Source organism: Myotis myotis, unplaced genomic scaffold, assembly GCF_014108235.1.
Source record: "Myotis myotis isolate mMyoMyo1 unplaced genomic scaffold, mMyoMyo1.p scaffold_m19_p_4, whole genome shotgun sequence".
Lineage (NCBI taxonomy): Eukaryota > Metazoa > Chordata > Mammalia > Chiroptera > Vespertilionidae > Myotis > Myotis myotis.
Genome location: NW_023416346.1, coordinates 120,013,487 through 120,029,274, shown reverse-complemented (window position 1 = coordinate 120,029,274; position 15,788 = coordinate 120,013,487). Strand labels below are relative to the sequence as shown.

The 15,788-nt window shown below is 40.5% G+C and overlaps 1 protein-coding gene across 2 annotated transcripts in view; it reads right to left on the bottom strand.

Moving 5' to 3' along the window:
• The window catches only part of SMPX (small muscle protein X-linked), a 54,197-nt gene extending 41,629 nt beyond the window's left edge, over positions 1-12,568 (bottom strand). Inside the window, exons 1-3 of one of the 2 annotated variants that reach the window (XM_036305809.1) lie at positions 12,360-12,568; positions 11,004-11,181; positions 8,431-8,487 (exon numbers count right to left, since the gene is read on the bottom strand). In XM_036305809.1, coding sequence (XP_036161702.1) covers positions 8,431-8,469 — 39 coding nt within the window. In that variant the 5' untranslated portion in view covers positions 8,470-8,487; positions 11,004-11,181; positions 12,360-12,568. The remainder of the gene's footprint in view (positions 1-8,430; positions 8,488-11,003; positions 11,182-12,359) is intronic. The other variant, XM_036305808.1, reaches the window with a different exon arrangement.
• Between the last annotated feature and the right edge of the window lie 3,220 nt (positions 12,569-15,788).

The window sequence follows — 15,788 nt, the reverse complement described above, 5'->3', positions numbered from 1 at the left end:
ACAGTTCGAGGAAAATCCAGGATTCTAAACAAAAGGGACGGACGGACATTTTACTCTATCAAACCCTTTCCTAAAGAGCTCTTTCACTTGACCAAAGCTCTAGCCACTCTAAAATTCTCTAAACTTGTTCTAAAATTGCAACTTACACTTTGAAAATGGCCTTGGAAAGGGGCACACAAATAGATAATTCAGCATAGTTATCAATGAAAAGGCACATTGAAAAATGAGCCATTAACTCACTAACTTGATACTTTTTCATCTTTAAGGCATCACTTAAGAAACCAAGAACCTAAATGGGTTTTTTGACAGCAAATATTGACAGGATCCAAAGCAGACTAAGAATGTGTCGAGTATTCAATCAATGTACAACTAAAGGGAGTGTCAGAGTGCTTGTAAATGGTTAGAGATGATCTATAATAATAAAAGCATAATATGCTAATTAGATCTGACATCCTTCCAGATGACCTTCTGGACGAAGCTGGGGCTATGAGGGAAGCCAGGGTCCCAGATTCCAGAGAGAAGCCGGTGCCAGCAGCTGCGGGAAGGAAGGCCTACTCTTGCACAAATTTCATGCATCGGGCCTCTAGTTTATTAATATAATTGTAGGGCGATGATATTTGAGGGACAAATTATAGACTAAATTATAGCCATAAGAAAAATTTCTTATAACTTGAATTTGATAGAAATATGTAGACTTGCCGAAACCGGTTTGGCTCAGTGGATAGAGTGTCGGCCTGCGGACTGAGGGGTCCCGGGTTCGATTCCGTTCAAGGGCATGTACCTTGGTTGCGGGCACATCCCCAGTAGGAGATGTGCAGAAGGCGGCTGATCGATGTTTCTCTCTCATCGATGTTTCTAACTCTCTATCTCTCTCCCTTCCTCTCTGTAAAAAATCAATAAAATATATTTTTTAAAAAAAGAAATATGTAGACTTGTAGCTCTCTGTTTTTATTCCACTAGCTAGACAGTTGTGCCATATTCTTGTCTCTTTCACTGACTTCTGTTTGCAAATAAAATACCTTCTCAATGATTCCATTTTTCTGTCTATAAATTAGGTATGATATTTACTACTCAAAATGAGTTTTGCATATGAGCTACTTTTTATGAAAGAGTAAACAAACACAGAAAAAGTCTAACATTGATGACCTGGAGTTGGTGTAAGGTTGGACTTCCTTCTCTATATCGAATCTGTATAAATGTAAAGGAGGCAGGTTTTTTTTTTTTTTTTTTTAATATATTTTATTGATTTTTTACAGAGAGGAAGGGAGAGAGATAGAGAGTTAGAAACATCGATGAGAGAGAATCATCGATCAGCTGCCTCCTGCACATCTCCTACTGGGGATATGCCCGCAACCCAGGTACATGCCCTTGACCGGAATCGAACCTGGGACCTCTCAGTCCGCAGGCCGACGCTCTTATCCACTGAGCCAAACCGGTTTCGGCTTTTTCTTTTGTTTTAATGTTTGTTTTTGTAACACATCTCCTTGGATTTATTTTCCCTCCTTGAGTTTTGTGCATCTTATTTTTAAATATGCCCCTGACGCAGCAGACCCAGTGCATCACTTTCCCAAGCTATACATAATTTGTTACATCCTCGAAGTTGGGAATGGAAAAAAATCTACTAGATCATCTTTTGCCAGAACAGGATACAGTTCCCTGATAATAGACCTATCTGATGTGAAATGAATACTACACTTGATCTCACCAGGTGAAGAAAAGCAGAAAGAATTCCCTGTAAGTTAATTCCACTACTCCCTTAATTATTTGTATTGTTCTCCTGCTCGGCTCCAGGCTTTGAGCTCAAGGATTCTGGAAACAATATTCCCTCCACAGCCACTCCTGTGTGACTTACAATGGAACGACATCTTCTTTCCCCAGTGGTTTGGATTCTGATAGCTGCCAGCCACTGGGTACTGACAATCCCAACCCACTTTTCTTGCCATGGCCATTGTTCTCTTATCTCCCCCTCCCTTTTGGTCCTAACTCTGTCTATCTTCTTAATGCTGAGGTTTTGGAGTTTCCTCCCTTTGCACATTTGTTTCAGATGACCCTCCCCCCGACTGATTTTATCTTTAATTTTCAAAGGTCCCCAGCAGCTCCTGCCAGAATCTATAGCCTCCCCCTTGCCATTCTCCGATGGGTGGGTAGAGGAAACAATTTAGGGCTGCCTTTCGTATTTCTTTCTGTGCTTTCCTAGTCATACAGTCACAGTCCTTCTTTGAATCAAGCAGAAAATGGCCTTTTGAGATTTCTAGCATCTTTCACTGAAGACTCAGAAAAAGGTGTGTTTCCTCAATAATCTATTAGAAAATGAGATTCCTATTTGGTATATTAGCCTACATTAAGAGAGACAGACATACATACCAACTAAAATATAGTGCAGCCTATTTTAAACGAAAATTCTATATTAGAATGCACAACTCCTTCATCTTCAGGGATTCTTGAAGTGTGGAATGGCTTCAGAATATACAAAACTTTCTGACTCAACTTGAGAAACTCCCACTCAGACGCTGTTCTTCACCCATGATGTTTCTTACTAAAAGGTTTTCTTTCTTTTTTTTTTCTCTGTTCTCAACACTTTTTGTTCTCGTCAATAATTTCCTGAATGACTCAACTGTAGTCTTGTCACCCAGGGAAAAGCAAACTTCAAGAATGTCCTCTACAGCTATTAAGATAATGTGCACTATTGGTTGGAGGCAGTTATAATTCTGAAGTGTGTGTGAATGTCAACCTCAAAAATGACATCTCTTACCCAGTATCTGACTGCTTGCCTCATGCCACCAATATGGAGCCCTGGTTAGAGCAGCAAAGATTACCAACTGGAAGTAGCACTGAACCCCTAGAATCAGACTGCTACATTCAAGTTCTGGCTACACTTAGAGTCCAGCATTAGAAATCATAAACAATGCATTATAGTAATTTGCCTAAGGGGGAAAAAAACAGTAGATACGGTCAAAGAAAGGGCCTTAACTCTACATGAAAACAAGTGGCAAAGGAAAGTTTATTTTTTTTTTGTTTAAATTTCAATAAAATATTAAAGGAAGGTATGTATTATTATCCTTTTTAGTTTAATCAGTGTATTGGTTTAACTGACCAACCGTGGGTGGTGATAGTCTATTCCTTTGTACTAAGGATTGTCATACCCCTGAAACCTTTTTCACACTGGAAATCCTAGACTAGAGACACATAGAGTCCCTGTCTGTAAATTTTTTTTTGGTCAGGCTGTTTTATTCTTCCATGAAGTCTTTATGCCCTGGGCAATGGAGAGTAGAAGAGCAATGATAACGGGTGGAGAAGAGAAAGACGTACTAACAGTCAGGACATCAAAATACTCTGTTCTACAAATGGATTGAGTAACAATGGAAAACTTCCCATAGTAAGAAGCTAAGCACTCACTAATGACACAGGACTCATATAATCATTCCTTTAAAATGTATGATAAAGGAGTTAGGTTTAGTTTTACAAGCAGCTTGATTAATTCAATTAAGCAGAGAGGTGGGGATTCTGTAGCCAGGGTCGTTTCTATTTTGAGACTGTGTTTGTCTCTTTGTCACTTTACTTTGTACTTGTCACTCCTAGCCAACTTACATTTAAGATTACTTTAATGAGTGTAGGCTATTAGCTTCTTCATCGAAATGCTGACACCTTCTGAATGTTGGTTGAACTCTTTAAAAGGGAGGACCCAGCATCCATAAAATGGTCATTGTCCTTCAAATAGCATTAGTATTTATGATTATCCTTTAGATGGTCTGCACCGACTCCTCTATCCTCACTCTCCGTGCCAAGGCGGGGATGGTAAGTAATGAGGCTAATCAATGTTGCAGGGTTGATACAAACATGGGCTTCCAGATGAAAAAATTTGAGTTTGGGTCCCGACTGTCCTACTTACAAGCTGTTGATCCCATGAGTTCTTTCACTTCTCTAAACCTTTCATTATAATCCTTAGAAATCCCATTTGCGCTGTGCCAAGTACATAGTAAACCCTGAAGGACCTGTTACTATTATTATAATTCTAATAATAAACCTTGGAAGTTATTCTCAAGAAGTTCATAAAGTATTAGAAGCTGGACAGAGGCTTAGAGGTCATTTCTTGAAACACTCTCCCTTTGCAGACTATGAGGACCAGGGGAGTAAAGTTAGAGAGCAGAGCTAAGACTAGGGCACAGGACTCTTTTCCATTTAACCATGAAGCTCTCAGAACTGATGGGAGAGGGCAAATAATACTCAGCTTACTTTGATGAATGGTGGAGAGAAAGGACAAGTGACGACCAAGAGAACATTGGCTCTGGGTGGCCTGAGGCCCTGGGAAGGCCCATGGTGGTTTTCAAATGAAGTTTGTTCAAGAGGAAGGGGAAAGACAGGCAGGTGCTGCCAGTGGCCAGTGTCACTGGTCTCATTAGAGAAATTCACCAAGCAGATCGCTGATGGCATTAGATTTCCTGGCAGCTCTAGCTTTCCCCACCACCTGTCATGTCAAATTCTTTCATCTGAAGGGATCAGATCCACTATGCCTGGTGTGCTGGCGTTACCTTGGTTGCAAATCCATTCCCATAAACAATGGAGTTTATAACAGTCAGCCTGGAGCGTACAATACCAGGGTCAGCAAACTACAGCCTGTGGGCCAAATCCAACCTGCCACCTGTTTTTGTAAATAAAGTTTCATTGGCGCACAGCCACACCCATTCATTTATGTGTTCCCTATGGCTGCTTTTGTGCTATAATGGGAGAGTTGAGCAGTTGGAACAGAGACCCAATGATCTACAAATCCCAAAATATTTACTTTCTGTTTTTTGGGGGGTTTTTTTGGAGAAAAGATTTACCCACATCTGGTATAGATTTTTATCAGCTGCTTTGGAGACATAGGCCCCCTCTAGGCTATGAAAAGATCAACTGACTTCTTAGGGATATATTTATATCCTTGGCATAAATGACATTTCATTAATGCAACCGAAAAGAAATGTAGGCTTACATACAATCCTCTTACAATTCAAAGGCCACCTCTTCTTCAGTATATATGTGAAAGACAACTGAACATCTCCTCTAAGGGTGGCTCTAGTTCTGGCCTCCCTCTTATTCTAGAGCATGGAGCAGATAGAACCAGTTGAAGAGAAAGCAAGGCCATTCTTGCATTACTTGGATAGTTACAAAAGCCATCTCTTAAGGAATTTGTGTGCTATAAATCATACATTATTTTGTTTATTTACTATAATAATCTTACTAAGTAGTAAGATTGTCCCATTTTACCAAAGGGTAAACTAAGGTCACAGAGTGAGTGAGTGGTCAGGCAGAGATTTATAACCATTTGGCTCCATGTTGTCTGATGCACATAGGTGCAGTAAGTAATTCAGCTACCTGAATGCCTGACTGTTAAAAGTATGGTTGACAGTGGCTAAGATTCGTTCAATCCAGACAAGATAAAGATCTAAGTCATTATTTCCAGAAGTTTGCCCTGCAAAATACTAACTTGCAAGTACTCATGAAAATGATCCAATATATTTTAAAAACATTGTACATATTACCACCTTCTTGGGAACCTATGAAGCCATTAGCAAGTTGTGCACTCTGAGAAATTTCACAGTAAAGATCCTATTCAACTCTGCTCAACATAATGTTTCTCAAACACTTTATCATGGAACCCTTTAAATAATAACATCCCATAAAACTAGATTTCCAAGGAACACACGTTTGGAACTGTTGAACTAGATCATTGATGATGATGATGATGATGATGATGATGATGATGATGATGATTAATGAGTAATAGTTATTAATCAATTATAATGAACCAGGCACTGGCCCAAGCATCTATATGTATTAATTCATTTGACACTCACAGCAAACCTATGAGATCAGTACTGTTATTTTCCTCCCACTTGGCAAATGATGAAGTCGAGGCACAAAGAGAATAAACAACTTTCCCAAAAGCACACAGCTAGTAACTTGTGGAAGCTATGAGCTCTTCCAACACAGGGATCAGCTATCAGTTCATCTTTGCATAGCCTCCACTTAGCATGGTGCCTGGCACAAAGTATGCACCCAGGAAATGACAGTTGTACTGAATTTGAGATAAGATCTTAATAAAAAGGAGAAGCAACTAGAGTGTGTTGAATAGAACACTTAAGATCTTTAAATGGTATTTACACAACCAGGGCGCTCCCTCATCCACTGGAGTTTCTCTTTGTTCCAGACAACACTGTACCCTAGATAATGTCCCTACTATAAGCCATTTGTATAGCATAACCATTTTCCCATTTTATTTAATGGACCCTACTTTAGGTTAATGCACAAATAGGAAAATATCAGATAGTGCAGATCCTCTTTAACCACAAGAAATAATATTTTATTTGAAGGTGCATTAAATTAGGGTTTTTGTGTGGCATGAAATATATTGAGAGAGGCAATACCACATCCGTAAGGAACCACTCATGGTAGAGTGGATGGACTTTTTTAAATGCAGTATAATAACAGCTATTGAGAGCAGTCAATAGCAACTTTTTTAAATGTTACAAAGCTAAAAATATATCAAGGTCAAAATTATTAGATAAAACACTGGTGAATTTTCAGTGTCGATTTGAGGGAAGCACTAAAGAAGAAAAATCAACACACTTTCAGCTTTAAAAGGAAGAGAAGCAAAGGCAGCCTGAAAGGGCACTGTTTTTGTGTCCTACAAAATAAAAAGGATATTTATGTTTAGTGCCTTGGGAGCTTCAAGTGCAGTAATCAAATTTCATGACTCTCATCACTTTAACATAGAGCATTCCTAAATAATTATCATAACGGTTGACACTTAATGAGGGCTTATTTTGCTATTTTAAGCATCTTGTATGAATAGCCCTAGGTGGTGAGTACCATTATTATCCCCATTTTATAGATGTGGAAATGGAGGCACAGAGGTAAAGTTGTTTTCCCTTGATCCCACACCCATACAAAATGGCTTAGGGATTCAAACCCCAGTAATCTGGCTTCAGAGCCCATGCCATTAACAGCCGTGCACACTGGGTGAAGAGAAGGTTCAAAGGCCCAAGGAGGCCACAGATCTGGGAGGTAAAATAAATGTCACTACCAATGTCAGGCTATGCCACAGACTCATTAGGTGGACACCAGAGGGCCAAGTGTGGCCATGTGAAGTTGACTCCTTCCTTGCCAATACACTCTTCCTTGGTGGTTTGTTCTATGACACGTTTCCAGAGGTTGTTGTAGATGTTGCCACTTAAGAGGTCCATCCATTTAAGGCTATGCATTAATCACCACAGGTAAAGATCTGTCCCTTCACGCACCTCTACCACCAGTGTGCACCAGGATTTCTTACCCCACAACCTGGCCACACGCACACCCCTCCGAAGTAACACCACTCGCCTATGAGTATGTTTCTGCTGTGATGGTCATCAGACCCAAAATATTCAGGAACTGTCACATGCTCTGCAGTCTTCAAAAAAAGTCCAGAAAAGCCCTAGCTGGTTTGGCTCAGTGGATAGAGCGTCTGTCTGTGGACTGAAGGGTCCCAGGTTTGATTCCAGTCAGGGCACATGCCCAGGTTGCGGGCTCCACCACCAGTGTGGGGCGTGCAGGAGGCAGCCGATCCATGATTCGCTCTCATCATTGATGTTTCTATCTCTCTCTCCCTCTCCCTTCCTCTCTGAAATCAATAAAAATATATTTATTTTTTAAAAAAAGATGTAATAAAAAAAGCCCAGAAAAAAAAATGTCCGAAAGTTCCTTTAGAGGAAGCACAGATGGTTCCATGCTGATGGAAAGATAGGATTTTACAATAAAGCGTGTGGTCAACATCCCAATGTGGGAGCCATTTGAGAGTTAAACACAGAGCCCTTATGAGAAGTAACAAGTTGGTAAAAACAAATATTGAATGTTATCTTCATAATTGCATTTGTGTTCCCAAATGCCTGCTTCCCTCTCCCCTTTTTGTGAGCGTGACTGTCAGTTGAAACAACCAAAGAATTCATTTGCTGGGAGGGCTTGTTGAGACATAATAGCATATGTACTTTAAAAGATAAATACCCAAGCCTTGGGAAGAACACTTGACAAGAAAAGGTTATTATTTACAGAAAGATGTATTTTAAACAGATGGCTCAACAAACTCAATTGGATATTAAAATGGAAATTGAATTTCTTAATTTCTATCAATGAGCCTATCAAAAACTTACACATCAAAAAACATACACACTACATTTTTTGTAGAACAGTTAATTCTCATTCATAAACTTTTATTGTCTTATAATTCAGCACAATTAAAAATAGCTTCTTCCTCTTTCATTGTACCTTATAGTCTTTCTCAAGTGTACCTTAAAATGAGTCTTTCTTTTCTTCTTGAAGGTAATCATCGGGGTCAGACCACTGCAAAAAGTCTGGTTTATTAAGCAAACAGGCTAGAAGTCACAGAGCTGATGTTAAAACACAAATATGCCTACTTACCTGGATGGCTCTGACATTGGAAACTGGCTGTTTCGACATATTCACGCAGTCTTATCCCTAAAAAAACAAGTAAGAAACTGTTAGAGGTGGCAGCATTCAGATTCTTGGTCTTGATAAATTAGAACTTAACTCATTATTCAACTGGGCAGTCACCCCTTTCACTGGCCATATATTCTTTCAGTCTCAGTTTCCGAAGTTACTTAGTGACTCTCCTTCCTAAAGCCTCAGGGAGAGGGAACACGAGAGCTCTGGATAAATCATTCAGGAGCAGAAATGCTGAGACGCCTCGGCCCTGATGCTAATGATAGGCTATCAGAAACTTGAAAGGCGCTATCATCTCCTTCCCTGCCCTCCTGCCCCCCCTGCCAAGAGCAGCAAAGCAAAGAGGCTGTGGGAATAAAACACCTTTGTTTGGGGCCTCGGGAGCTTTCTGCTTGAAACTGAACTTTTGATCTGAATTAGTTGTTGCCAGGGCTATGCGTCAGTCAAATGAGAGCGCCTCCTTTCTGTTGAACATCCAAAAAGAAATTGCCTGCACTTCGTTCTTACTACTGTGATGCTCTCTCTGCACGTGTCTGTTCTGCCCAGTGACCTGAGGAAGTAGGCCGCATCTCCCCCTGTGTGTACAGAGCCCAGCCTCACCTCTTTTCTTTTAACAAAACAGCCCAGAAGGCAAATAGAACTTACATGACCATGTCAGACCCCCAAGACGTAGTAGATTTTCCTTTCCAAAGGAGTTTTGCTTTCTTTCAGCTCCTGGGACCTGACTATGGTTTAGTGGTCACTATGGATTAATGGGCCAGGGGGGACAGGGAACAGCCCAGCTCTGTACCAGTGTTGTTGTCGCTTGGTCTATTAAATGTCAATGGAACCAAGTGAAAAAGTTAAAAACTCAGTGAATTAAAAGCATGCTGCTTTTTAAACCGAAACTATACAATGGGTTGACTGACGTTATTGATTGGTGTAAGTGTATGTGCTAACTGGTGAGGAAACGCACCCAGAGAGCAGTGTTGCCATTGGCCACAAATCCTGTGGTAACCTGCACTACGTCACCCAAAATCTCTGGGTCCATTTCCACTTCCTTACATTTTACCTGTTTCACAGGCTGTGGTAACAAACAAAATGACATGATGTTCCTGAAAATGCCTTGTGAACTATAAAGTCGGCATCTAATATCTGACCTCAAATATTTATTATTTTATTGTCATTGCCTATAGCTAGTGACATTTTAGGACTATAGTATACTAATCTACAGCTTTAGGCACAGCATAAGAATTGATGTAGTGATGCCCCTCAATACTTGAGAGCCGGGTGGGGAACCTCCTTTCTGCCAAGGGCCATTTGGATATTTATAACATCATTCGCCTAATGTAATTTATTTAATATAAATGTATGTTGCTATGAAAAAGCTCCTATATTTATTCAATTTCGAATCCCACCTGCAGTTGTCTTGTCAGGGCCAAACCAATTGATTTTGCCAGCCTTATATGGCCTGCGGGCCAGACATTCCCCCCCCCACCCCTCCACCCCCGGCTTTAGCAATAAAAGATCTGAGAATTCTAGGAAAACTTACATTTTTTAAGATCTTCAAAGTCTTAGTCTCTATTATATGAAGCAATATACTCACATAATTTTTCAATCTCTAAAATTAGTATATTCAACTATATAGTCTTTGGAGCCACACACATGAAAACAATGAGATTTTTTTTTTTTTAAGTTTCACCTGAATGTTTGGTTATTTAGAGAGATAGCCTCCATGCATAAGGGTCTAGGTAGAATTATTTTCAATTTGGTTAAAAAAATGGTAAAGCAACAACTAATTAAACAACCAGGAATGCATTTGGCTCTACTATATGCTTCGAATAGGTTGCTGTCTTTCCTGCAATGTCAAAGACTCAATGAAGGATTTTTAATTTTTGGATCTAGGACACAGCTCAATTTCAAAAGGAAAAGCATGGTAGTTTAATTTTTAATGTTTCTATTCTTCAAAAGCCATTAGAAGTCATGCAAAGCAATAATTTGCATAGGACTTTAATATCTCAGCCGATAGTATACTTTATGCATATACAACTAAATTTTAACTGATATCACTTGGGAACTTTTAAAAATGTCTTGATTTGAAGTGTGGGAATTGGGAATTTCTTTATGTGATTACAATAACAGGTTGAAATGTAAAATAATCAGGTAATGAATATGCTATTTTATACTGCATTGAATTTTTTAAAAATTAAGCTGATTTTGTTTTTATTTTCACTGAACTGTATTGATTTGTATTTTGTGGACCTCTAAGTTTAACAGATGGCTATCCCTTGCGCCTTATCGCCTGCATAACTGGTATAATCTCATCTGCATGCAAATTTCTTCTTAACATATATGCCTGCGATAGAGATAGCTCTGAAAAGTTGGTCAGATCCCAGCTCTAATTCCTTGCAAACAGGCTAGATACCATTTGTGTAAATCAGTTCTGCAGCCGCTCCTGCTGTCCTCATTATTCTCGGAGAAATCAGGGCAAAGCACACTGATGAATAAAAATAGACAGTGTTCCCTGGCTGTTTCCCTGGCCCTGCACTCACCTCTGTTAGGGATGCAGAGTGGAGAATACACCTTCCTTCTTTAGCTGCGTGCCTTGTCCGGGACCAAAAACACGAAAGCTCTCCCTTAGATGCGCAACTCCACTCACACTGGGGCCACTGCTTTTCATACAAAGAGGTACTCTTTATAGCACTCTGATATTGTATCTCCTGGTTCTGGCTACAATTTGGAAACACGGAAAGTTTGACAAGGCGGGTATTGTCTTTTGCAAAGCCTATATACTATAATGGAAATGCTTGCCAGTTTAGCACAGTTGAGTTTTCCTGGCAGTTCTGCAAAGCATTGAGGAACCTTTAATGGTCTGTATACCGAGTCATGTACAATACCTCTGCTGGTTTTTCATTGGGTAGCACCTAATATATGACTTCTAAACAAGGCTCTCACTAAAATTTTGTCAACATTAATATCACTAATTTAATAAGAGTGGATTCAGAGGAAAGTAAATCAATATTGCAAAGAAGGGATTTTGTTTGTTCTTTTAAAAGGTCAATTAAATGGCAAAAGTGAAATCCCAAAGGGAATTGTCTTCTGTCTCGCAGCTAAAAATAATTCGGAGAAGGGGGTAGAAAGATGGTCAGCTGTCTGAACTAACTCCTTATTCACTTTGCCTGAAATAATGCTGAGAGGGAAGAAGCACTTAGTGTTCCCACATTTCAGAACCTGGTGCCCACGAAGAGACAGGAGTGTTGACTCCTACCCTGCTGGGTACAGGAAACACTGTGACTAACGTGGGGCTTTCAAAGATGGGTCTGGAGTATTTATCGATCTATACGTTGATAGAATTCTGTCATTGAGGCCCAAGCCTGGCGCTTAGGGAGATGAGAAAAGCATTCTCAACTTGAACTGTGTAACAACTCTGGCAGTAATTTGCATTTAGGTAAACTAAAGAGCTAGCTTTTCTCTGCCCCAAATTCTGATAATTTCTAGGCTTACAGCCCAAATCAGTCTGCAGCTGGCCAACTGTAACCCTGGCCATAAGAATCAAAATGACATAATATTCAGGATCACAGTCATCAAACCCGGACCGTGGAAATTTACTTAATGTCACTATCAATACAAACTACTTTTAGTTCAATATTATTTCAACATCTCTCTCTCTCTCTCTCTCTCTCTCTCTCTCTCTCTCTCTCACACACACACACACACACACACACACACACACACACACACAATTTATAAAACAGAAGCAGCAATATCACCCATGAGCAGTGAATTTTCAAGGAAGCTACACACCCACTGGTTACAAGCCTACAAAGTTATAGTAGTCACTTCAAGTTAGGTATCAAGGAAATCTCCTTCAGAATGCTAGGCTGCCCAAGCTTCGTCCTTCTGCTTACCTGCTTTGTGTATTTGTTTACTGCCTAAGGAGAGTCCCAAGCAGCCAGGTGCAAGAATACAAGGCTCCTTAGAAGGTGAAAGGGATGCCTGGTGTCCTCTGAGCTGCGATCTCAATTCCGATGCTTTGCATGTGGCTGAAATAGCTCAAGTGCTCGGTGCCTCACCCGGGATTGAGAGCTGCTCCTGGCTCTGGGCTGGAGGGGAACTCGGTTTAAAGCTAAGTGTTAAAGAGAATTCCTGTCATAGCTCACAGTTGTTCTTCCTAAATATAGAGTTTGATACAAGCCATACGCTGGCTGCCTCCGAAAGGCTTGACCGTGCTGAAAGCAGGGCTCAAATGTCAGCCGGAAGGTGGCTACGGAATCTTACTGCCCTCCTAATCTTCCAGGAGATGCTGGCTGCATTTTCTCACGTATTCTGAGGGGGCACAGTGAAGTTTGAAAAGTAGGAAAAGTTTCTATCTTTAGCTTTATTACCTAGAGGCCAGAAGATGAGGAGGGTTCAATAAAAATAGGTGAGAGGCAACGTGGCACCCAGCTTTTCAGCAGGGGCACAGACATCTGAGAGTATTTGAGTCCTAGCTTGGTCATTTAGGACCTATTAAAGTTATTTCATAATCAGCACTCCATAAATGGTCACCAAATGATGATAATTATAATATTACGTTGAACTATAAGACATCACCCTTTTTGTAGGTCAAAAATGGTCACAGATCAACTGACTCATGTAGTTCCAGGGCCCCAGGTCCTTGCTCTCTGCTCTACCGCCTCTACTGGTAGCAATGACTTTGACCTTAGAGTACAGGAGATAACAGACAAAATAAAACAAAGAGGAAATATCGATTTTAAGTATGACAAAGGCCAGGGCCAGGTATGAGGCAAAACACTTTTTGTTAAATATATTTTTATTGATTTCAGAGAGGAAGAGAGAGATAGAAACATTGACAATAGAGAAACATCAGCAATCAGCTGCTTCCTGCATGCCCCACACTGGGGATGGAGCCTGCAACCTGGGAATGTTCCCTGACTGGAAATCAAACCTCGACGACCCTCTGGCTCATAGGTTGATGCTCAAATGGTTGGCCATGCCAGCCAGCAGGCAAAACACTTTATTAAACAGAACGTTGCCAGATCCTAAGGGACATGCTCCTTAATTTTATTTTAGTTTTTGTTTTCGGAGGTATTTTTATGGGGGGGCGCGGCCCTTGGGTTTATTATTTTTAACATTACTTAATTTTTCTTTTTTTGCTTCTTCAATCTCTGAAATTTCTTTTACATAGAACTTCCCTTCAGAAGAAAGGTTAGACAGAGTGGGCACATTTATAATTCATCCATTGGATGAAAATGACTCCATGTCTGAGTCCCTGACCCCATGGTCAAACACTGAACTCTCACCAGAAGCCATCTCCTACCAGTGCTCTCATGTGAAGAAAAGAAGTTCCAATTAGTATGAGAAAGTCAGGTTTCTGTTCCCTGCAGCTGAAATTGGAGCAATTGGCTTGTTTTCAAGTGGGTAAAAAGAATACCAGCTTTCCAATAGCTTAGGAGGTCGGTAGATAATTGTGGTTCATCTCAGTTTGGGATTCACCATTAAGTTCTATTCATGTGCTATTTAAAATAATCGTGTCTTTTCATATGCCGAAGCAATTTCTTCACTGATACAGCTCCTAGGGCACTTGAAACTAAAGAGAAAATGAACAAATGGGACTACATCAAAATAAAAAGCTTCTGCACAGCAAAAGAAACCATCAACAAAACAACAAGAAAACCCACTGCGTGGGAAAACATATTTGCCAATGTCATATCAGATAAGGGCCTAATCTCCAAAATTTATAGGGAACTCATACAACTTAACAAAAGGAAGATAAACAATCCAATCAAAAAATGGGCAAAGGATCTAAATAGACACCTCTCAAAAGAGGACATTCAGAAAGCCAAGAGACATATGAAAACATGCTCAAAGTCACTAATCATCCGAGAGATGCAAATCAAAACAACAATGAGGTACCATCTCACACCTGTCAGACTGGCTATCATCAACAAATCAACAAACGACAAGTGCTGGAGAGGATGTGGAGAAAAAGGAACACTTGTGCACTGCTGGTGGGAATGCAGACTTGTGCAGCCACTATGGAAGACAGTATGGAGTTTCCTCAAAAAACTAAAAATGGAACTCCCATTTGACCCTGTGATCCCTCTTCTAGGAATATACCCCAAGAAACCAGAAGCACCAATCAGAAAGGATATATGCACCCCTATGTTCATAGCAGCACAATTCACCATAGCTAAGATCTGGAAACAGCCTAAGTGCCCATCAGTAGATGAATGGATTAGAAAACTGTGGTACATCTACACTATGGAATACTATGCTGCTGTAAAAAAGAAGGAACTCTTGCCATTTGCAATGGCATGGATGGAACTGGAGAGCATTATGCTAAGTGAAATAAGCCAGTCAATGAAGGAGAAATACCACATGATCTCGCTCATTTATGGATAATAAAGACCATTATAAACTTATGAACAATAATAGATACAGAGGCAGAGCTGCCTCAAACAGATTGTCAAACTGCAGCGGGAAGGCCGGGGAGGGTTGGGGGGCAGGAGGGAGGGGGGTAAGAGATCAACCGAAGGACTTGTATGCATGCATATAAGCATAACCAATGGACATAAGACACTGGGAGGTAGGGGAGGCCAGGGGATTGTCAAGGGCGGGGGAGGGGGGGAAGGACACATATGTAATACCCTTTGTAATACTTTAAGCAATAAATTTTTTAAAAAAAGTTAAAGAAAAAATAATAAAATAAAATAATCGTGTCTTTAAAATTTTGTTTAGATAGTATGCTCTGAGATCATATGGCACCAAAAGTAAATTATTTTTATATTGGGGAAGATTATCTAATGAGTACCCTAATATTGCCCCAGATGGTTGGCTAATCCTATATGTTCAGAGCTCTTTACCAGACAATAGGTGACATCACTCCATGGACGAACAATCATAATGAGCCATGTCTGATTCCTTGCCCTGCACTCAGCCCATAAATTTCGACACAGTCCTTTTGTCCCCAACCATCCCTTAATAGCTACTGGTGTTGCACATTGTCAAGGAAAGTGTTCCTGGTGGCAATGCCTTGTACGTAAGGCTGGGCTGGCCCAACATGGGCATGGCTGCCTCTGTGGGAAGAACTAAGGTGAGCTGCAACGTGAACTAGTTTAAGCCAAGAGGAGGTGTGGCAAACGGTATTCATACCTTTCCCAAAATTGCCTCTGCCCACCTGAGCTCTACTGCAGCTGTAGACAGTTCTCAGAACACTGCCAGCTTCACAGCTCAAAAGCCTGAATCTCTCTGCTTCTCCGCACTGGTGCTCTCTCCATCTCCAAGGCAGTTTGCCTGGGCGGGCTGTAGGCAGGACCCATGAGTGCTGGGGAACA